Genomic DNA, 23,563 nt, shown 5'->3' with positions numbered 1-23,563 from the left:
CTGTGTTGTAGGTTTTTCTGTGACTGTGGTGCTGGAACACTGTCCAATCCTTGTACGCTCGCCGGAGAGCCTACACACGATACAGATACACTATATGACTCTGCTCCACCTATAGAATCTAATACATTGCAGCACAACTGAATTCCTTTTCAGAAACAAAGTCCTGCCATTCTAATATCATAACTATTAAAACTTTTTTTTTGGAGGAAGTTACACTTGCCCATTTCTGCAGAAAGAGACTGTATTAAAGCGGATGTGTGAGGTGTTGACACTATGGAGCTCAACCTACCAAAAAAGAAAGTGGCAATATGTTGACTCAGGATAACAGAACTGGGCGTTTTAGCATTACTGTGTAAACAAAGACTTTGAAGGGACAGAAGTGAAGAAAAATAAGCTGCAATTTTGTACAGATACCAACTTCTGAGAGCTGGTGTTTTTACAAGTAGCATTGAAACGCAGTCCAATTTGCAGTAGTACTATTCTGTAGACAAGCAGCATTCTTTGTTGCTGCCTTTATGGACATGGGTACCAATCGCTTTTGTAACATGGTAAAAATGTGAGCTAGCACTTCTGCATTTCTTTTGATTTTTTAACATTTATTCAGATTGAGAAATATGATTTTAATGCTTTAATCTCATGTAGTTTGTTTCTAATTTCAAGCAAAAAATCTTATTGTACTTGAATGTGTCCTGTTTTGTTAGCACACCTAGACTTGCTGTAACTGTACTCATGTCCCAGTATGTACGTTCTTTCTATGAAAGAGAAAACACTAATCTTAAATTATATCCAGCAATTTTTCTGGTGTCCTCTGAAGTTAGAATAATCTCCTCCCCTGCCCCAGCAATAGTCTGTACTCAAACCACCCTAACAAAAGAAAGAAAAGCGAGTGTTTTAATGAGACTTCCTAGACTATAATGCACTATAAAACAAAGTACCCATGTAACTAAGTTTTGTGAAAGAAATTTTACTATGTTTTAAAGTACGCAGTAGAAAGTCTCCTCAAAACAGTCTTGTACTTTTACTCTGTTCATAGTTTTTTTTGAACAGTCTGGACATTACTTACATAACCTGCTGGAAATCACAGCAATTTCCTGCTCTAATGAAGCTGAGACAAGTATATATACAGCCCTATACAGTTTCATAGCTTTTTTCCATTTATGTGTATTGGTGACAGTGGGTAATCAACAGCCTGAAAGTGTATGCATGTACCATAACATCTAGACTTAATATATTGTGGAGTACTCAATAACCATTATGTAGAGGGTAGGTATGAATTAAAGGGTTTAATTTCCTAGGAAAGACAATGGAAAAATGGTCATTTTTAAAAAATAAAGTTTATTAGATCATAATGTTGTCTGCTCCCACCTTCTTGAGAAACCCGTGCGAGTTCCTAAAGCCGGTCGATCATCGCCGTGAGTTTCCGAACCGCGTTTGCATCACAGGCTGCTCCATCCAGCACCTGGCACAGGTACCTGAGGGAAATAACCACCTTTACTGCCAGAGACATGGAGGGCCAGAGCTTAAGACTGCCCTTCCTGCAACAGCTTTAGGAGACAGGGATGCTGGGCCTGGTGTAAAGGCTGCCAGTGGCACCCCCCCCCCAGCACGTCTGTGTGCAAATTCAGACTGGCACAGTGACCCAAGGCTTAAAATACTGCTTGTCATCTCTGCCCTCCCATAGCACCTCCCTCCATCCCATGAACATCTGAGGCTCACAAAAGTAGTTGTAACTGCCGCTCGTGCTGGACTGAGCAAAAGCCACTGCCCAGATATTAAAATGCGTTCCTAGAAGCCATTTGCAACTTAGATAGAGAAACCCAGGGCCCTACCTAAATATTCTCAGTGAGATGGTTGTTTTCTCAAACTCTTTGGCTTTTCTGTGCCCCTTCTGAATGACTTCCTCTGGAATATCTGCAAGTCTTGCTGCATTGAAGCCGTAGCTCTTTGGGCAGGCTCCTTCAATGAACTTGTACAGGAACGTGATTGTTTCCTGGCTTGGATCCTCACTCTCATTTTCAACCATGCACGCCTGGGAAGAACAAGTCACAAGTTAGAGTTTGCAGTATTGACCTGCAGCCTAAGAAATGCATGGGACATCATGTCCTGTTCCCAAAACACCCATTTCTCGGGGCAGAAGAGCAGGGAAATCCCAGCAGGGAAATGCCAGCAGGGAAAAGCCCATCCCCACAGCCCTACCATGTGGCCCAGGCGCACGGCCCCGCAGTGGGAATAGTCCTCCACCAGGGAGTGGTAGTGAGTGGAGAACAGCGTCCGGCACCGGATCCTCTCGGCCAGCTCCTGCACCACTGCGCTCGCTATGGCTGTTCCGTCAAACGTGGCCGTGCCTCTGCCTGGGGACACAACGGGACAGCTTTGGCACACTCGGGAGCACAAGGGACACAGCAAAGTCAACCCACAGTTCACGTGCTGCTGGACAGACAGACACCCTACAGACAAATGCAGCAATGCATTTGTAGTGTTTGTTTGTTCCCCTCCCCGCTGTGTGCAAGACAAACAAACAGCAGTGAGGGGTGACAGCCACCAGCACTAGGGGAAGGTCACCTGGGTGTTGGCCCCATAACAATCACCCTCTTCTGCACTGCAGAAAAAAAGATGTTTCTGCTCTCCTGAGGTTTGCTGCTAGTAATTATGCAAAGCAAAAGCAGGAAACCACAGCTGGAAATAGGGTAATAATGACTGGGGGTGGGAGGTGGTGACGAGTTCCCAGGGCACCCAAGATGTGTTCATTTTAGAGAGGCTGAGGCACCAGTTAAACACCAGCATCATTACAATGAAACTGGCCCTGTGTACTTGGCTGCCATTCAGACAGCCCAAAAACCTTGCAGCCAGTCTTTGATCCCTCAGATTTAGCTTCCATCTATTACAAAACAGTCTAATTACCCAGTTCATCCACGAGAACAAGGGAATGCTCTGTTGCATGCTGCAGAATGCTGGAAGTCTCGCTCAATTCAACAAAGAAGGTACTTTCACCTTTAAAGGAAATTATAAAAAAAAGCCAGGAAATAGTCAAAGATCTGAGAGCCACAACTAAAAAACCTCATTTAATCTGCACTAGAATCTAAAGTGAAACTCAACAGCAAACTGAAGATTAACAAAAACATGACACTTTTTTTCCAGTGTGAAAACAGCAGGTTCCCATTTGCCAGAAAAAACAAGTTCTGGTTCCTTGAGAGTACAGGTATAAACACAAGCACAATTAATTATGTTTTCAGGCCGACACACCTACTTACTTATAACAGCACCATCAAAAGTAACAGCTGGACAAAAATAGGGGCACAAAGGCTACAATGGGGAGAATTTGTGTCCCTTTCTTGCTCTGAATGCACAGGACAGGCTGAAGGTGTGTGGGTTTCCAGAAAAAAAAAATCAAAGACTGAGAGACTGGAATTACTGGTTTGGGTGTAATGTCAGGAGGGAACTATTTGGATAATAAAGGCTTTATTTGTATGTTCTCTCCTTGAATGAAGTATGACAAAAGCAATATTCTGCTGCTAAGGCTCAAGCATCTCATGGGAGTTTCAGCAACCCAGATAATACAAAGCCTGAAATTTACACCTGAAATTGGTTTTAGCAGATTATGAACAGAAGTACACAATTACTCATACCCTTCCACATGATAAACCCACACTTACAAAGTCAGGATTTACTTGTTCTTTGTGGAGATCATTACAAATAATCACAAGTAGCAGCAATTAATGCAATTTATTCCATTAAAGGCAAGCATTTATTTCCTGTACTCATGCTGCACGAGCACTGCTTTGCTCTAACCTAAGTTTTCTAACATGAATTATTAAGCAGCGTCCACCAATCCTGGTTTTCTGCATTTATTTAAAGAAATTACCAGGACTTAATGTTTTCAATGATATTTAAGAATAACCATTTATTCTCGTCAGAAAATAAAGCCCTAAAATTTTATTACTGAAAAAATTAACTTCATAAAAGTCTACTGACATCCATTACAAAGTGACTGCTGTGGAACAACTTTTTCTGTGCTTTCCACTGCTACACAGTGTGCAAACATGCATCAAGAACAGATTTCAAAGCTCATTCTTTGCAGTGTTCACCCTCCTCACAATGTGAAATATCAAATCAGAAGTACAGTCCCCAGTTAATTAAAAAAAAAAATTGAAAATGCTACATTTTGCTAGACCATCTCTCATAAAGGAAGGGCCCTTCTCATCTCTACCATAAGCATTTAAGTATTCTTCCACACTTTTGGTTCCTTCTTGTACTGAAATTAAACAAAACAGAGACAAATGGGCAAAGAAAGCCTTAATATCATTCTCTAGCTGAGAAGAAAAGCCTTGATTTGGGGAAGTGTAAATATTTTTTTTAATTAAGAACTTGGAATGATTCATTTCCAAATTCCTTCTGTGCAACAAGTTCAGTGGGCTTAACTCCTTTCATATTCACTGACCCACATTTTTCAGAAGAGAGATCACAGAAAACCTGTGCCCTCCTTAATGAGCAGTGATACTACTCTTACCACAACAATCCTTTTATTTTTCTATCCCAGTGGCACTTTGCCCATCACCACTGGCAGACTTGACCATTCCACTTGTTGTGTCATCCTCCACTTGTGTCTTCCTCTCCATTAAAGGAACAAAATACTCCAAAAACTGTCAACTACTGCTTCCAAAAAGGACATCTGCTTCTCTTGCTCATGAGAAGAAATCAGATTTCAAACACAAGTCATTCTGATTGAAACAATGGACTTCTATAGTCCTTGCAGGAAGGTACAAAAACAAGTCCTGTGCAACAGCTGCCCCAGCATCACTGTCCTATTTCAGAACACTTACAAAAAGGTGTCAGTGAGAGTAGAATATAATCAATTCTAAAAAAAGATACTCCTCTGACTTGCATCCAGCTGGGAGTTAAGGTTTTAATATTAAAATTAATTAGGAATTGATCCTGGGAGTCTGTCAAAAATCAAGCGGACGCACACATAAAAAAATAAAGCCTAAGCACAATCCTGTCTCCACTCTGAACGACAAGAGAAAAGAGTGCACAGCCCTCCCTGCAAAATACCGTCCCCTTTCCAGCTTGCTACTCGTAGCAAGAGCAGCAGGTTGGTGCCAGCAGCCCTCTGTGCAGCTGCGTGCCAGGCACTCACCGGCCATGATCCTGTCGGAGGCGCCGAGCCGCGTGAACACGCGGTCGATGGGCGTGAGCCTGCAGGCTTCCGCGGGCACGTAGCACCCCAGCTGGGCCATGACCACCAGGAGACCAGCCTGCACAGCAAACAGGGACATTCACATTGGCACTGGTGCCTGCAGCTTCAGTTCCACACACACGACAAGGGCATGATGCTGTGCTTCCCCTACAACAGGGACTGGAGTACATAAAGCTTCCCGCTGCTTTAACAGCTCCAGGCTGCGGCAGCATTATCTCTGGCAGGACTGAACTGCTCTGAAAGCCTTCAAAACACAAATTATCATAGCAAGCAGTGTTTATAAAGCAACCTCCCTACTGATCTCTGGTTTCATCTTGTTCAACCTGCAGAAGCATCTTTTGCCAGCTGATGCCAAGTCCTGGGTAAGTCACTTGAAAAAGATAAACAGTACTCCATCACTTCTTCCCAACCAACTCTCCTAGGACAACTAAAACTTATCCCTCCCTAAAGCAGAAAATCTCTCTGAACATGAGCACTTTCTACCAGCCTGTGCAAGGGCTGCACACCCTGAAGGCCACTTCTGGGACCTCCTGTGACAGCCAGGCCCTGTATTTCCCTTAGCCAAACCCCAGAGGTGCCCTGGGACACAGGACACTCACCTGTCTCATGAGCGTAGATTTGCCACCCATGTTGGGGCCAGTTACCAGCACACAGGAGGCCTCACTGCTGCTGCCTTCATCCTTGATGCCTATCACGATGTCATTGGGAATAAAATCATCCCCAAAGAACGTTTTTGTGATGCATGGATGGCGGGAATTTCTGAGTTCCAGGAAGGGAGGAGCATTATCCGTAGGCAGCACGATTACAGGTCGGCACAGAGGTCCATCACCACCTTGACTGTAGTGAGCAAGGGACATCAAGACATCTAGAAAATAAATTCCAGTCAGTCACAGTTTCAAATTTCTTCATGGACTGGAATTCGTTTACTCATTGAACAGCAATTTTGTAAAAACAATTTTCTATTTTATTCCATTTTCCTCACAAGGGAAACACCCATGAAAGACTCCAGAACAAGTAAAAGGTGGGAATATTTACAGTGTCTTTCCTCATTCCTTACAGATTTCTACAGATATCACGATAAAAATACTCCCCTATGCTTTTTTTTTAGTTCAAAAGTCTTTAAAATCCACATAATTTCATTTCAGAAGTTCATGCATAAAATACTACTTTATTGCACTGTTTTTTAATTTAGAACAAGTAAGGAGGAAATCAGCTTCTGTGACAGTGAATTACTTTGTGAAGGATCCTAATTGTGCTTGAAAGCTGCCAGAGGAAAACTGTATAAATATTAAAACTCTGTGTGTCCAGCAGGAAACAGCAGCACAAGACCCTTCAGTTAGCTGAGCTCCGAGGTTCTAAAAGCTGATCACCCACACAATGAGACTGTTCATGATTTTAGAGGCTTTATGTACACACATTACAGCTGAGCCTGGACACTGAATTCCTCTCTGCTGGGAATCAATTCAGCACTTGCCCTGAGCTGTGGTGTAGCTGATGTGACTGCTTCCCAGCTCTCCCAGCAAATCCATTCCCAGCCAACACCCCCTGCCTGCCCTCCCTTTTCTGCTCTAGTGGCATTCAGAGAGTGCTTTCATTTTCCCTGGGAACAAAGACATCCCAGAGTCATCATCTTAGCAGAAAATCCACAGGAGAGAAATATGCCAGTCCTGAGAAGGGAATACAGGAGATTGTTCTATCCCAGAATTTTAAGGACAATTTGGGGAAGCCTACTTAGTAGACTACCTTCTTCAAGGCTCGACACTGAGCACTTTTGTTTTTAAAGGATAATCAGAAAGCATCCTGCTCAGATAGGAAACAAAACTTACCAGGTTGGATTTTTATAGCTCCATTTAATAAGAAGCTACTAATCCCCACACGAGGCTCTGGAAGCAGTGAGGCCCACCAGGCTACACTGAACTGGGAGAAACACTTGGCTGCACATCTACAACCGTGCAACAGGAATGAAGAAACAGCTTGCAAACATCACAAGGCCCAGCAACTGTCCTGCTATTTAGCAACAGGAAGGAAACAGGGAATCACTGCTAATTATCAAAGCCCTTACCACAATCAAGAGCTTTCAAACAACAAGTCAAGAGCTGGCACCGAGCTTCCCCAGATCAGATTTCATCAGCACAGGGGTAGTTTTACCGTGTCAGAAGGAGGCAAAGCTCTTACCCAGCACAGCAATGCACTCCACAGCTGTCTGCCAGTCCTTGCTGTTCTTGTCAAAGTTGTAGAAGAGGCGCCTCATGCAGTCCTTGAGGGCGGCGTCGCGGCGCTCCTCGGCGTTCACCATGGCAGCCAGCATCTTCTCGATCTCCTTGGTCCAGTAGCGCTTGTAGCCCTTCCTGCTCGACCTCAGCTCGTACTCCTCGGGCAGGTTACGGGATATGACACTTTCTGGGATCTCCATCTGGTACCGGTTCTTGCCTGTCCCCCAGTACTGCACGGATTTGGACCCAAGCAGCTTGCGTTGCTTATCCAGGTACTTCCGAAGATCATCCTCGAGAGTTCTGATATCCTCTAGTGCCCCGTCATAATCGGGGTCAAAACCCAGCTTGGGGGTAATCACTCCTGTCTTCCGAGCCTGGTTGTGATCAAAGGCAGTGTCCCACCTTGTGAGCTCTGCACTCAGGTCTGGGAAGCGGCCATCGGGATTTTTGGCTTTGCGGGTGACCAGCTGCTTCAGGACTCTGGATTTGAAGTCACCAGCAAACTCCTCCATGAATTCGACAATTTCATTCATTACTTTGAATCCCTCCAGGGTAGACAGAAAGTCAGCAATTTTTTTTTTGCTGTATTTGAGTTCTTCATAGAAGATGGCCCTGCTGTCAGGATGGTTCTGACTTTTGAGTGGTGACCCGATGCTATGAATTTTGCTGAGCAGTCTTTCAAGGTCAGGCAGTTTCTTGAGGTACTCACTGACTTCAGACATTTTATCTGGCACTGCCAAGAGGTCCTCGACAGCATCCAAACGGTCATTGATGGATTTAGGATTACAAAGCGGAGCGCAGAGCCACTGTTTCAGGAGTCGCTTCCCGAATGGTGTACAGCAAGAATCAATCCTTTCCAACAAAGTACCTTCTGTGCTTCCATTGGTTCCATTCTGCAGGACTTCCAAGTTCATCAGGGTGACTCCATCCAGCACCATCCGCTGGCCAGTTCTGCTAAACAAACTACTTGAATTCATGGTTTTGGCAGGAGCAATATCCACAGGGACATATTCCTCAAAGTTTGCCTGTGATAACAGCTCCTGATCAATGAGACATTTTTTGAGATAGAAGACACATCCCCCAAGAGCTGACAAAGCTAACTCACTGTTTTCACCAGGAGTTAATCCCAGGGAGTCACTCTCTGAAGTCAGAGATTTGATTACAGAGGGCAGAGAACATCCATTTTCAGAATTCTGCTTCTCCTTGAAATATCCTTCCTCAAGAAGGACTTTTAGTGTTTTAGATGCATTCCAGAACTGGGAACCCGAGGTCAGCCCTTCCTGAATGCAAGATACAAGCGAGCCCTTCAGTATCTTCTGCGTGTCCACAGACAGGTTGCCCTTCTCAAACAGCACCTGCACAGGGGTGTAGTGAGCTACCAAAGTCCTAAACCTGGAGCAGTGGCGGTCATCTGGGAACTGGCCAACGTGGAACTTGCCCATGGAGGTGTCAACGAAGCAGACACCATAGACGCGCGTCCCGGCCGAGTCCTCCTTCTCCTTCACGCACAGCAGGAACTTGCTGTGGTTCTCGGAGGGGTCGCAGTCCATGACGCTGTAGGTCTGGGTTCCCTTGGTGATGATCCTGCAGATCTCCCGGCGCACCACCTTGTCAAACCTGGTGGAGTGGCCCGCGGACTTGCAGCGCGCTTCCATCATTTCGGGCGTTTCCGTCTGCTCCACGCGCGCCACCTTGTAGCCCTTCTGCACCAGGACATCGGAGAACCGGCCGAACGCAGTTTCTGGAAAACCTGAGTGGGCCCAGGTGCCCTTCATAAAGATCAGGCCCAGCTCATTGACACCAGTCACTGCATCCATGTGATACAACTCATAGAACTTTCCGACCTTGTAGCAAATCACAGCGTCGAAGTTTTGGCTTTTGAGCTGCCACCACCTCCGCACGCCCGGCGTGCACTTGTTGAGGTAATCCTCGGGCACATAGAGAGTACAGGGGTCGTAATCAGGGTCACCCTGACGCCTCCTGTGCGCATCTCTCCTCTTCCCTTCTTGCAGCCAGTCAAGCTTCTCGTGCTCCCACACTGAGAAGCCACCAGTGCCTCCACTGCCAGCATTTGCTTGAGATTCAAAACTTTCAGGTGCTGCAAAGGATGTCAGCTTAGACTTGGCTTCTGAAGAGACTGTTGCTGCTCTTTTGGGTGTTTCAGAACATTCATTTCCCAAGCTACTCCTTTTAGCAGGCTTTTTCACCTCTCTTCTCTTTCGTTTAGAAGGGACTTTTACAGGGCTCTCTGCAACACTCTCTGCCTCTGTCTCTGTGTCAGAAGACTCATTCTCATCCACTCCACTACTGGCTTCCTCACTGCTTGCTGCTTCTTTCCCATCAGGCTTGAACTCCACATCAGAGCCATCGTGGTCACTGTCAGAATCCAACACTCTCCTTCTCTTGGCTTTTACAGCTCTTTCCCTGCTCATCACTCGCTTATGGCTTTTCACATCCTCCTCACTATTGCAGTCTTCACTGTTGCCTGATGCATTTTCACTCACCTCCTGGAAAAATAAATTATTTTGTCTGTAGATAATTCTGGCTGCAAAGATACTGCTGCATAAAGAAGTGCAAAAATGTGTAATAATGCAGTACCTATGACACTTCAAGCAAGAGACAGCAGAGCCACAGCCAATTCCATCTACCTTAACAGAACTCAGGTTTTTTCTGGATAAGTAACTGCTACTGGCCAGTGGCATAATTACTCTTATTTGTGTTTTTTAAAGACTCATTCATTATTGTGCATACATAATGCTGATGAACAAAGACTACACAAAAAAGAATATGGCACATGTAAGAGAAAGAAAAGCAACTCCATTATTTGCCTTTTCAGCCTCAAACTTTAATGGAAAACCAGCAGTGTAGCGAGTACAAAGTGCCACTGCACATAACACAATGCCTGGAGTGGCACCTGTCCCTCAAAGCACTGTCACACAGAAGACTGAATAGATGAGCTAAGGGAAACCACCATGCCACTGACAGTTTCCTCACACCATTCCTCTCCAAAGAAATCTATTCCAAGGCATATGGTGCTACTGAAATAATAGCTGAATTAACACAACACAAATACAATACAATAAATCATCACCTTTTAGTTACTGCACCAAGACTGCTGTTAACAGTGCAAGGACTGATATTTTAATGCTACTCCACAAGATGAGGGTGAGCTCCAAAATTTCAATTTAATGCCTTAGATGAACACTCAAAAAACTATAAATATATATATAAAGACACACTAAAACTCCAGATCAATCTTAGGGCAACTTGGACTATGAATAGCAGATAGAGAAGATAAAATGATGCATCAGAAAAAAGCATTTCTGGGTGAAAAAGTAGGTCGCCAGGGAGTGATGAGTGAAGAGAGTCAGAGAAGTTAAGTAGATTCTGAGGTCAGTTCTTACCATACAGAACACCAAAGAGACTTGTCTTTCCAACTAGAAAAGATGAGAGACCAGCATATGACCTGACAACACAGAAGCAGTACAAAAAAAGACAAATGGATACATATGTGTGCAAGATTAATGAGGAGATAAGCTGTGATTACTGTACCAGAGAATTGCAGGACATTCCACGCTTAGCTCCAAGTCACAGCTTCTAAGTTCAAGCAATATTTCTGTAAATTACAGCAATTAAGAAACATTTTACCTCCATTTCCTCCTCTTCCTCCTCTGTGTCTGAAGGCTCATTGCATACTGCCAGCTCAAGCCTCTTGGTTTTATCTTTGGTCATGGCATCATCTGCCAGCACCATGGCTCTTTTAATTTCAGGCTTTGTGCTGTAAAACATACCTCCCTTCATCGTCTCCCCATCTGATGAACCTGTAAAAAACACAGATTTGTTAAGAACAAATGCTAAATGCTAGACTTAACATTTGTTAAGTCTAGCATTTAGCCAGTGTTCCTAGTTCACTTTGAAATGCATTCAGACAACTAGCATTCATATTCAGATAACTAAACTTCTGTGCTGCTACCACTCATTCCCAGCACATCTTAAATACAGCAACCTATCACTCCTTCATCCTGATGAACTGCCCCTGGGGAAAGTATACACACTCACAAATGAAATGCCTACCTGCATGAACACTTGAAGAATTGCTTCTATTTCTGTACTCATTAGCACATGTGAGCACTCCTGTGCTGAGCTCTGACTCACACTGACTGTAGTTAGTACTGGATTTAAGAGCAGCAAACAGACCTGACTGAGACCACAGGGCTGCTTTAGCAATGAGAGGAAAGTTCAACCAGAGTTATCTTCACTTTCTAGGCACAAGCCACCTATGGCACAGACCTCAAAGCCTGCTGGCCTCCAAACTGCTGCCCTGAGTGCTGCCAGGCTCCCAGCCCCAGCCCATTAGCCAGATTAGCTGGCCACTCAGCCTGCCTCTGCAGGGCAGAGAACAAAGCCTGCTATTAATAACTGCTCCATTCCCTCCTCCTCCTGCACAGCCCCTCCTGCCACCACCTGCACACAACACAAACCCAAAGCCAACCAATCTACAGACTGATTTCAGGTCCTTTTCCTCACTCTTGTGAATCCCATCATCCACCACTACCGACTGAAGCTTCAGCTCTAAACCAGTGGCAGACAAAGGCAGGGGACTCGGAGGAGGCCAAATACCCCAGAAACAACTCAAACTAAATTCTTACTCACAATCAACTCCCAGTTTGCAGTAGCAAAGCAGAGAGTTACAAGTAGCTGCTTCTAGAGCACAAAGGCAACACATTAACAATCCAGATCTCCCTTTTGGTTTTCCAAATGCAATGAGGCAGTCTAAAAATATTTTGTATTAATACTAAATGCAACTGAACAACGTCAGAAGAAAAATCTTCTCATATAATTGAGCAGCACACTCAAGAGTGCAACACCTGCACATTCACCTAAGCAACTGCTATGCACCTCCACTTCTTCATGCCCACCTGTTACAGGTCCGGCCCTGTGCTGTCTGCATTTGCTCAGGTACAAAAAAATAACACAACCAAGAAACTTATCCATTTTCTTACCCTAAGAGTCTAAGACTCTTCCTTTGTATATAAAGACACCTATCTGCTTTAAATTCAAACAAAATGCATTTTAAATATTTTTATTCTGTTTTGCATTCAACACTTCTCCTGTGATAGATCTGTGGGTCTGTGCTTAAACTTTGGCCATTTTCTTTTGGTAAACAGATTAACTCCCCTTACCTGTATTTGCTTCTAAGTGCAACTACAAGCTCTCATAATATTTTGATTGTTTTCAAATACTTTTAGGAAAAACACACAATCATGGAGCAATTTACTTGCAATAAATTATGCTAACACTCTTGGCAATAACATTACCACTTTAATTCAAAACTATGGCTGAAGTGCAGCACACTGAGGTATAGAGGAGACAAAAATGTGGCTACATGATCACGAGATGGAACTCTGACTTGTAAAAAAGGAGAAACTATTTAAATTTAGGTTTTTTCAGTGACACAAGCAAATCCCACAGAGCATCAGAAATACTTTATTACATATGAAGTATTTGACTAACAAGACAGTTTACAGCCAATGATTTAGTTTTCAGCAACAGTAAAATTACGAAAAAAGGGGAAAACTGATTATGTTTATTAAAATGGTGAGATCATGCAAAATGTTAACTCTTGATTACATCTGATTTTCACTAGTATCTTCAGTGTCACAAACTTCAACTCTGATCTGTAACTACAAGCACTGCCCTCACCAACATTCTCAAGTTGTATATTTCATTTACAAAAGTGCTGCATGGCTGAGAAGAAACACTGCAGCAGAATTAATTTTACTTACCCAATATCCTGGGCCTAGCCTTTTAATTCTGGACATCCTACAGTTCCTAAATAGCTGCTTAAAAACTGGGTTTGACACTCCTAGCACTTTAGGGATTTCAGGGCTAAAAGTGGAATACTGAATTTAGCTTTTACATCGTTTTTATACTGAAATAAAGGAAATATCTCCAAACATTAGCAAGCTTTAAGTTTGCTTATTTAGCTGTTCTAATATAATAAATGAAAGTGTTTTATGTTTCAAGAATTGTAAAAACACAAATGTACCTGTAACCCTCAAAAACTTGTCACAAAGCACAAATAATGCTCAATTCTACTCTTGGTTTTGCTGCTCCTTCTCTATGGAGAATAATATATCCTATACTCCTGTAATTCCAAAACAAGTGGCATATTTCCATTTCAAACAGCTTTGTTTCTACCTCTTACCTTTATATGGCTTCAGGTATTTAACACTGATCCAACCCCTTGTAGGGCTGTCATCAAAGAACTGCACGTGGACACGAGTGGACTTTCCTTTTCCTCTGACTATGGTTCTTTCAGTGGGGTGGTTGTATATGAGACACGGCCACCAGGGATAGCCTTCCATCTTGGCCCACACCAAGTCCCCAGCAGCATACTCACAGGAGACACTGCAGAGAGGACAAATGTGTCATTTAAGGAACACAAACATCTGGAACAGCTCTCTTCATCGAAGACACTGCACTCTGCTGCTGAGCATTTTGCCCTCTCATGGTCTTTGGAAGCCTCCCAGGGGGTGCAACCTGGATTACACACTTCTTCCATGCCACCATCAATGCTCCTCCTAAACTGTTTTGATTTGCTCCTACAAGTTCTGCTGGATTCCCAAAGATACAGCACTTCATCATGGAATGGTTTGGGTTCAAAGGGACCCTAAATTTCACCTGGTCCCAGCCCCCTGCCATGCACAGGCCAGGGTTGTTCAGAGCCCCATCCAGCCTGGCCTTGAACACTTCCAGGGATGAGGCATCCACAGCTTCTCTGGGCACCCTGTGCCAGTGGCTCACCAACCTCACAGTGAAGGATTTCTTCCTAATATCTAATTAGACCTATTCTCTTTCAGTTTGAAACCATTCCCTCTCGCCCTGTCACTACGTGCCCTTTTCCTGCAGGAACTCATTTTCAACCAGGCACCTAAAGAAAAGAGGAAGACTTTAAAACCCCTCAGGCTACAAAAAATGAATAAATAAAAAACTCTACCTGCACTGCAAAGCTCTTGATGCAGCTTTTATTTGCTCTCTCGTCCTTCCCACAGATTTCACCCCAGCCACTGCCACACTTCCATAGATGATGGCTGGGACACTCAGTCTGCTGACATGGGGGACACCAGCCAGCATGGTGCTCACAAAAGAGACATGGAGCTCCTGGAGCGGGTCCAGCAGAGGGCAACAAAACAGATTATGGGAAAGGAGCATCTCTCTTTTGAGGAAAGGCTGAGGGAGCTGAGCCTGCTCAGCCCTGAGAGGGGACTTCATCAATACGTAAAAATACCTAAATGAGGGGTGGCCAAGAAGATGGAGCCAGGCTTTCCTTGGTAACACCAAGCACAAGGACACGAGACAAAGGGCAGAAAGTTCCACCAGACCGCAAGGAAGAACTTTTTGGCCGCGCACTGGAACTGACTGTCCGGACAGGCGGGGTCTGCCTCACTGGGGACACTCAAAGCTGTCTGAACACAATCCCGTGCCATGTGCTCTGGGATGGCGCTGCTCAGCAGGGAGGCTGGGCCAGATGCCCCAGTGTCCCTCTATGGCAGAGCACGCAAAGCAGATTTACAACACGAACCGCAGGGCCCGTGCCCGCGGTGTCCCACTGTCCCGCCGGGAGCACGGGCCGCTGCGGGCCGGCCCCGCGGGCACATCCAGGGCACGGCGGCAGCCACGGGCCGACAACCACACGGGCACCCCGAGGCTCCGCTCCGACCGCCGGCGGCTGCAGCTCCGTCCCGCTCCCCCTCCCGCCCCCCGTCCCGCCGGTACCTGGGGGCCTTGGCGGCCGCGCCGCCCCCCGCGCCCTTCTCGCCGTTCTCGCCGCGCCGCGCCGCCGCCCGGCCCGCCCCGCCCGGGGGGCTGCCGGCCGCCTGGAGGCCGTTCCGCTCCCCCGAGGCGCGGCTGCGGCGGGGCTCGCTGCGGGGCTCGCTGCCGGCCGGCGGGGCCGGCGGGGCGGCCTTGGAGAAGAAGCGGAGCAGGGTGCTCTGCCGAGACATGGCCGCGGCGGGAAGCGCGCGCCGCCCTGCCCTGCGCGCCAAACCCGCGCGCCTGGCCCCGCCCCGGCCCCGCCCCCCTCAGATTTGGCGGGAAGCGCTGAGGGAGCGGCCGGGCCCGTCCGTCCCTGCTGTGCCTAATTGGTGCAAAACGTGGAATATCTGGAAATTTCCATGTGAAGGGAGGTTGGGTGGTGTCTGATCTTCGCATGCTTCCAACCCTAATCAACAGGAAAGGGGATTTAACCCCTGAAATAGCAGCTGATGAGCAATCCCTGAGTGATGTCCAGATGTTAAAAAAACAAATTACTTGTGGGTAGGGTTACTCTGTGAAGGTTTAGGGCTCCAGGTGTTTCAGTGATCTCCCGCTTTGGGGGAGGTTAACAAAGCTTGGGGAGAAGGATGTGCAGCTGATAGTGGATACAAAGAATGCAGAATTTATGGGCCGCAAGGACATTTGGTAGGATCCCAAAGATCAGGAAGAAACGAATAGACACAGCTCAGCAACTGTGCTGAACCAGCTCCAATTGGATAAAATGTAATTCTGGCAGGGGGAGATGGTGACCACCATCTCACCAACTCACTGACCCAAGAAACCCACTGACCCAAAAGAAGGAAAAGACTGAGTATGGGACTAATTAGCTGGAGAAGCAAGAGTATCATTAATAAGCAGAAGACAGAATACTAATTAACAAGAGAACTGTGTAACTTTTAGCCAGTGAACAATAATGCCTTTGTTTACTAAAATGCATAACTATTTAAAGGTTTTGGTAGTTGTCGTGCTGGCATTGTGGCTTTGCCACCCAGCACCCCTTTCTGTGCAGAGCTGTGAATAAATCAAATACCTCAGCTCTGTGTGTGGCTTGGCCTCTCACATCCCAAGTCAAAGAACCCATTTTGGGACCACAGCTACTGCCCTCCAAACCCCGTTCCCTGCCTGCCATGGGGCCACAGTGCTTGTTATGGGCAATGGTGTGATGGCATGAGCGGGAGCCTCCCCCCAAAAACATCCTCAGGGAAGGAGAAGTTGTGGCACTGGCCTTGGACAGCATCCTTCCTGCCCTGCAGCACTGTGGTGGCAAGAGGAGAAGCTGATAGTTTCAGTGGCAGATGCACAGCAGAGCTAAATGGCAGCTAAAATAACAGAATCTCTTCCCATGGCTTGGTTTTTTGTTTTGTTTTGGGTTTTTTTCCATACTAATTGGTGAGTCTATGTCCTTTAAAAGCAATTTTCTGATGCATTAGAACACATGGTGCACTTGGTGTGACTCTTGGGGCTGTCCTGTGCAGGGCCAGGAGCTGGAATTCGATGATCCATGTGGGTCCCTTCCAGCTTGGAGTAATCTGTGGTTCTGTGACTCTGTAAGTCAATTCCATTTCATGGTTCTTTACTGGGATGCTTGAGATACAGCAGCAACAACCAAAAAAAACCAACTTTCTTTATAAGCTTAAATCCGCAGAAAAATTATTTGCTTATTATTATTTTGCAAATATTATTATAAAAATTGTGTTACCCCAAATAATATTTGCAAATATTATTATTAAAATTATTATTATTTTGCAAATTGTTATTTGTCACCAGATGCCAGTTAGCACAGCTTTTCCTTTCACTAACATTGCTGCTTGACATTTCGAGTCAAAGCCTCTCCTTCCCTTCTGCACAGCTGTAGGAGAAAAAGCCACACAGCAGAAACGTGGAACTGCAAGTCAAGGCTTTAACCACAAGAGGTCCTGCAAACCCGGCCGATGTGGAAGGATTTTGAAAACCTGTTCCTTCTAAAAGAACTTCTTCCTTTTCACATCAAAGCACAACTTCCAATTAACTTGTCATCTCTTGCATTCAGAAACAATCTGATGTGGTCTCTGCCTCAAACTGAAGCACAAGAGCAAAGGCATTTATTTTCCTGAGAAAAGTGCAGCAGATTCCACTGCCTGTGGCCTGTGGGATGCTTGGAAGTGGTACACGCTGCAGGATAAGCCCCTCAGCAGGTGTGGCTGGTCCTACCAAAAACACTCACCAGGACCCGTACCTGCACAAGTGTTTGGGTGGCACATTTTTGTCAATTTTTTCCTGTAAATAGACAACACAATTGAAATTTTTTTCTGGAAAATGATGGTGGTCATCTATCTGGCAGGTAGAAGCAGGGAGATGGGATGAAGCAGGACGGGGGAAAACTTGGGCAAATGCTGAAAGCAGGCCCAGTTTTGAAAAGAATTACTGTTTTGGACAGACTCCTGATAGATTCACCCTGGAGATGACTCTTGTCTGATCATATGAAGAATGGAGATGACAGGAAAACATGAAGGGCCATCTGGATTTGGTGGCCTCCGGGGCCAAGATGGTATGAGTGGCACAGAAGTCATTTTATTGTTGGGGTCGAGTTTGGAGGCCCTGGGGTTTCTGCAGGCTGGGAGGAGCACGAGTCAGTCCTGGTGACTCTGCTAGAAGAGGGAGAGGTTACTGATTTGGTAACTCTGTGAATGTCTCAAGAAGAGATTGTGATCCTTAGACTTTACAGACCATGTGGTCCAAAAGCTTGGGTGAGGAGCCTGGCAACTTTTTAATTTGTGCCATTCCACCATACCAGTTTTCCAGGCCTGGGGTGTCCCTGTGTCTGTGTCTGGGCATGCCTCCGTTTATGGTGACTTGAAAAATATCACACTGGAAACATACCTAAGTCTGTCATTTAGAAAGTCTGGATCCAACATCAGACACCCTTGCTAAGGTGATATCCACAAAAATGTAGAAATTTAAATTTGCAATAATGGGTTGCTGTATATCCCCTTTTCTCTGGGATCAGGCTGGGGGAAACACAGAACACAACAGCATTTATTAGATGCCTTTTGCTATGCTGTTATTAATAGCAAGGGACTCATTGCACACTGCATTCATTTATTCCCTCCTGTGGTTCACAAACATCTGCGCTGACGGGTGGAGCAAGAGTTGGAAGACCAACCCCAGCTGGTTACTTAAAAGCAGAGATGTGTGTTGATGTGTCAGGATGTTCAGGAAGTCCCTCCAGAAAATTTTGCTTCGTCACTTATATGTGTGTTTTATATATTCATATGAACAGATAGGTAGATAGACAGGCAATCTTGTAGTTTTGCATATAGCCAGCTTCATGGATGTAGCCTGCATTGTACAACACCCATGGCTGATGCCAGTGGATTTGGACAGATTTGGCAGAGTGTCTCTGCTCAGTTTATCAGTTTCTGTGGATTCAGCAGGACTGTGAAGTCTCTGGAGTTTATCAGCTCTTGGCAGACACTCGGATGCTACTGCTTGGCACACACGTCCCCTCTCTTCAGCCTGCTTGTTCCTGGTGCCAATTTCTCATCCACACCCGTGCCTGGTAGAGGCATTCACGCTAATTCAAGCTGAGGGGGTTTTTGGGACAGGGTCTCCATCTTCTCCCTAGTAAAATACATAATTCTACTTGTTGTTCTGCCAATTTCAACAGTTTCTAGAATAATTAAAACATGAAAGTCTGAAGCTGTTTAATAGGAGGTTACAAAAGGTGTTATTACTGAAAACTCTACAAACTACTTTGTCCTCTTCCCTTTCTTAAAATTTCCTATTTTTTGAAGAGAAAGCCATTGGGAATTATGAAGTTGCTGTAGTGCAGACTTCACAAAAAACTCATCTGAACACCAAAAATGCTGTATTTATCATAATTCTTTTCCTCTCTCTCCCCTTAACAATGCATACACATATACTCCCACACAGCCCTCAGCCAAGATTTTTAGCTCCTGAAGTGGTTCTGAACATTTTCCATTCTAGAAACGGTGGAAATGGCAAGGATTTGTCTTTTTTCAAGATAATACCTCAAAATTTTTGAAATGAAACAACTTTGGCTATACCTAGCTTTTCTGGATTATACAGTGACCCTCTGCTATACACAGGCTTTCATCCAGAGTTTAGAATAATTCATTTCTATATTGTTAGTTGCTGGAATAAGGAAAAGGCTACATGTCACCCTGATTTTTTAAGATTTTCCAAACCTTCTGATGTTTACATTCTTGTAACGAACTTCCTCACACACTTTCTGTAAATAACTCATTGTTTTGCATTCATTTATGGAGAAGGAGAAATTGGATGGACTGTTGGTTTGTCCAGTGTCATTGGAGAGGTGGCACTTTCACCCCCCAATCCACTGTCACTTTTGGAAATCTATAAATGTTGGAGTCAGAAAATAAACTACCCTTTTTACCTTGAGAACAGCAGCGTGTTCGCATGGTGTTTTTTGTTGTCTTAGAGTGACAGCTACAAGGTAATTTTAGGGTCTTTCTGGAAAAAATGAAGTCATGTATATCAAGAAGGATACTTAAAAGCTACAACAGAAAAGCAAAGTGCCCCTGAAGCCGGGTGCCTGGTTGTTTATCTTCTGTACTGTTTGTTACCTCTCAATATTCTTTGGAAGATAGATTTAACAGGAAGGAAAAGTCATTCCTTGGGTGAGGGGTCTTGCCCTTGAAGTTGCCAGGTGCAGTCGAGAGCAAATTGGCGAGGCTTGGGGAGCAGCAGGAGCGAGGCTGCTCCTGGCAGAGGCAGAGCCATTGCTGACCCAGCTGATGCAGACCCCCGGCCTCTGAATGTCAGCATGGCCTGGGCTGCAAGGGACAGCACTCAATTCTTCATGCACCAGAATCCCCAGGGCCTTCATGGCAGGGCTGCTCTCAACCCCTTCATCCCCCTTTGCCCTGACCTCTGTGCAGGACCTGCACTTGCTCTTGTTGAACTTCGTGTGACCCTCGTGGGCCTCAAGCCTGTCCAGGCCCCCTGGATGTCACCCTGTCCCTCAGGGACATCAGCTGAGCCACCTGGCCTAGTGCCACCTGCCGATTTGCTGCTGCTGCACTTCATGTCACTGCCTATGTCTCTGGTGAAGGGTGAATGCCGCTGGTGGCAGGCTGGGGGACACCAGTCCCTCCTGGCTCCCACATGGACGCTGAGCAGCACACAGGGCCGGCCACCAGAGCAGCCCCAGGCCGGGGCAGCCATGGATCAGATCCAGGGTCAGTCCAAGGGGAAGGGATGCAGGCAGGCACAGCTGCCCAGGCAGGGGCTGGGTCCTCAATGCAAACAAAAACCGTTGATATCAAACTTTTGATAGCTCTTCAGATGACATTTGCTAAGAGAGTGTTATCTGTGAAGTTAACGTCAAGAGCAGTCTGGGAAACTTCACTGTGGTGTGTGTTTGAAGCACCAGCTATGTGCACTACCCCTCTTTATGTGTCTGCTGAGCTGAGTGACAAATTTGCTTCCAGAGCTAACAGAAAGCTCTTAAAGTGAGGGAAAAAATCCCAAAGGCCTAGCTATTATAGGTAGAATTTTCTCATTTTGAACTAAGCTGTTAAGATTTCATTATCCCAATATTTTGTAGTTGTCCCACTGTGAAAAATGTAATGATTTTCACTTTTCTCCTTTGTTTTAAACACATTTTCTCAAAAAGTTTTGTATCTTTTGTTTTCATTTTTGACGCAAGAAATGACTGTGGACAAAGATCATGGGATTTAACTGGTTTTATAGAGTTGTTGCAAACACGTGTTAACTATTAGGGAAAAAAAGTTAAATAACTCTGGCATGCAAATAGGTTCTGGAGAGTGGGAAGAGGAGTCCACTGCTCGATTTGATTAATGTGTGTCCTTTCTCTGAGGCTGATTTTGGTCTGCACAGAGCTGAGGTGATCAGAGGCTTTGCAGGGCTTACCTCGGTGACAGAGGCTGCCAGGCCAGCCTTAGACTGTGAGGTGGAACAATTCCCAGGGACAGTTTCATCATGCTGATACAGACAGGTCTAAAGGCAATACTGACCTTCCTCAGAAGTTGCTCCAAAGGAGAATTTAAGCATGAGGTGAACACTGCAAATAAGGCCACCAGTGAAATTGTTAAGTTTTAGAAAAATATAACCATGACAAAATGTTTATGAGTACTGAGGTCATTCTGACCTAAATATAATTAGTCTGGTAGGCTGCTAAAAATCACATATTGTAATACACTCATTTTGTATAGGCCTGGAAAAATGTAGGCTATTTTAAAAGTGTGTTTAAAGGACATTTTTTCCCAGTGCTAAGTTTACCACTTGTCAGCATCCAACATATGTAAATCAGAAACTGTCCATGCAGTAACTCAATGTCCTGTAATTGGGCTGAGAAACCACCCTTATTTTAGTAGCAGAGGATGATTAATTTCCTCTTTGCTTGCTTTTTTGCATATCTGCAGACAGGCAGATTCCTTGCACTAGTTTAAGAAGAGCTTGCACAGCAGTGAGAAATGAAGCAAGAACTTCATGTTCATTTAGGGTCCCTTTAGTGTCATTGTATGACTAAAACCTTTCAAATGTTTTTTTTTGCTTTTTTTAACATGACAAAGCACCAAAAAGAAGAGATGAAACTGTACGATTTCAGAATAAATGACATTTTAGGATGCTTTGCTTATATTTGCCTTCTCATAGATGCAGATCTGAAGTGAGATGAGAGCTGTTGGAACAGCATGCAGCAGAACTACCAGAAACAGGAGTTCAAAAATCAAGAAGAGTCTAAACATAACCTGTGAAGTTAATTCTCAACCAGAACTGCAGACAGACTGCATCTCCAACTCGGATGTTTTTCATGTGATATGGTATAGATCTGTGCATAATAATAGAATGTCCTAAAAAAAATAGAAAGGAAGAAAAAAAAAAAGGCAGGAATCAAAATAAAAATGGGCCAGGGCTGAAGATGATCAAACTCTTCTCCATGATTCCATGCTGCTCCCACAGAACAGGAACATTCGTCTGCTGATTTTGTTGGGTTCAAGATGCTCCTGCTATTTCAAAGTGTAGTAGCCACCCACAGTTATCCTGTTTCCTGCCTTCTGTTTTATTGTGCTTCTATTAACAGTATGAACACTTGTGGATTTTTCACTGATGCAGTTTGATAATTTCAATTTTCAAAGAAAAAGTAGCTTGCAAATCCAGAGAAAAAAACAGCTGTAATCAAACAGTCTGACCTGTGTAGCACCTGGCACTGAATTTTCCTGAGTCAGTCTCTGTTTAAATCATATGATCTCTTGTGGAAAACAAAGAGTTTTGATTTAAGGTTTGCAAAGACTGGTAATGGCAATGGTCTGATAATAAAGTACCAGCAGATATTTGCAGCTATCAGGGCAGGGGGCATAAATTTGAGCTGGATGGATAGGGTTAAACCAGTTCCAAGCTTTTTCCCAGCACTGAATCAATAAATTGGTGTTGCAAAAAGGAATTATTTGTATTTTGCATTCCTGATGTCCTCTTGTTTCAGAGTTGTCACCTATCAGCATTGGTGATGCATGAGAGAGGCAACTGGGAAGCAGGCTGGTGATGAAGAACCAGAATGCTCACATTAAATGCTTCACTCCTGCATCCCTGCCAGATACTGCTCCGAGAGCCGAAGGAAGATTGGTTCCCACTAATTAAAATGTGGCAAAAAAAAAAAAGAAGAGGCTTCTTTATTTCCTTTTTAAATCTATAACTTTGTTCCTTATGTAGAGCTGATCTATTGCCAAGTGACTTTGGCACTAGATCTGGAGAAATGTCTTCCAAAAGTTGTTTTTCTGATGCGAGTGCAGGCTGGGACAAGGGTGAGGTGACATAGCCTGTTCTGCTATCACTTGATGCTCTGAGTTTCACACTGGGGGAGTGCTGTGCCCAGTGAGCCCTGTCCACACAAGATCCATCCTCTGACCCAGACCTCAGGTGATAACTGGTTTTCCTAGCAAGAGAAAGAGTTTAACTGTGAGCCTTTTCTGAATGAGTATGCTTTTAGAAGGGAATGGTAACCAGTCATCCTTCTGGAAATGAGTAGCTCGTTAGCACTACTACTCTGAGCCCTTTATTGCAGACTTCTTTGTGCAGATGCTCTGAGAGGTCTCTTTCCTGAAGTTTCTCTTTTGTTAGCAGCCTTGTATTTATGTAACTTCATTTTTAAGCATGCATACACTGAGCTTGTGACAGTCAAGAGCTCACTGATTGAAGTGAGTCTAGAAATGAATTTTCCGCATAATGGCCAGGTTAGTGCTTGTAAAGCAGCACAGAAAGCAGAAGGGCAGAGGTACTCAAAACATGATTTCAAATGCTTAATGGGAGTTTGTTTTCATGGAATTCACTGTGCTTGTAGGTGCACTAGGGAGCTGGT

General features: G+C 44.8%; 2 protein-coding genes and 3 long non-coding RNA genes across 8 annotated transcripts in view; 3 read left to right on the top strand and 2 right to left on the bottom strand.

Annotated features, from left to right (window-relative positions):
* The window catches only part of FBXO11 (F-box protein 11), a 70,482-nt gene extending 69,133 nt beyond the window's left edge, over window positions 1–1,349 (top strand). For all 3 annotated transcript variants that reach the window (XM_064415142.1, XM_064415141.1, XM_064415143.1), the window contains exon 23: window positions 12–1,349. In XM_064415142.1, coding sequence (XP_064271212.1) covers window positions 12–141 — 130 coding nt within the window. In that variant the 3' untranslated portion in view covers window positions 142–1,349. The remainder of the gene's footprint in view (window positions 1–11) is intronic.
* On the bottom strand, window positions 1,316–15,414 carry MSH6 (mutS homolog 6). 2 transcript variants are annotated; one of them, XM_064415138.1, is made up of 10 exons: window positions 15,187–15,414; window positions 13,616–13,818; window positions 11,056–11,228; window positions 7,370–9,914; window positions 5,794–6,059; window positions 5,135–5,252; window positions 2,902–2,991; window positions 2,197–2,351; window positions 1,830–2,029; window positions 1,316–1,472 (listed from the first exon to the last, which is right to left on the bottom strand). In XM_064415138.1, exons 1-10 carry the CDS (start codon window positions 15,411–15,413, stop codon window positions 1,391–1,393), a joined length of 4,059 nt encoding a protein of 1,352 aa, XP_064271208.1. In that variant the 5' UTR covers window position 15,414; the 3' UTR covers window positions 1,316–1,390. The 2 variants fall into 2 exon arrangements, with proteins under 2 accessions (XP_064271208.1, XP_064271209.1); XM_064415139.1 differs by lacking the exons at window positions 13,616–13,818; window positions 15,187–15,414 and adding an exon at window positions 11,482–11,754.
* A 96-nt stretch (window positions 15,415–15,510) lies between these two features.
* On the top strand, window positions 15,511–19,631 carry LOC135297514 (uncharacterized). The gene is made up of 2 exons (XR_010359486.1): window positions 15,511–16,772; window positions 17,075–19,631. It is a non-coding gene; the product is annotated as an uncharacterized LOC135297514 (long non-coding RNA).
* LOC135297513 (uncharacterized) lies at window positions 15,534–20,371 on the bottom strand. Its single transcript, XR_010359485.1, has 3 exons — window positions 19,812–20,371; window positions 19,622–19,698; window positions 15,534–18,825 (listed from the first exon to the last, which is right to left on the bottom strand). It is a non-coding gene; the product is annotated as an uncharacterized LOC135297513 (long non-coding RNA).
* Window positions 19,945–22,651, top strand: LOC135297512 (uncharacterized). Its single transcript, XR_010359484.1, has 2 exons — window positions 19,945–20,426; window positions 21,865–22,651. It is a non-coding gene; the product is annotated as an uncharacterized LOC135297512 (long non-coding RNA).
* Window positions 22,652–23,563: the final 912 nt, after the last annotated feature.

Source organism: Passer domesticus, chromosome 3, assembly GCF_036417665.1.
Source record: "Passer domesticus isolate bPasDom1 chromosome 3, bPasDom1.hap1, whole genome shotgun sequence".
NCBI classification, from domain to species: domain Eukaryota; kingdom Metazoa; phylum Chordata; class Aves; order Passeriformes; family Passeridae; genus Passer; species Passer domesticus.
This window is presented reverse-complemented; position numbering and strand designations above follow the sequence as displayed.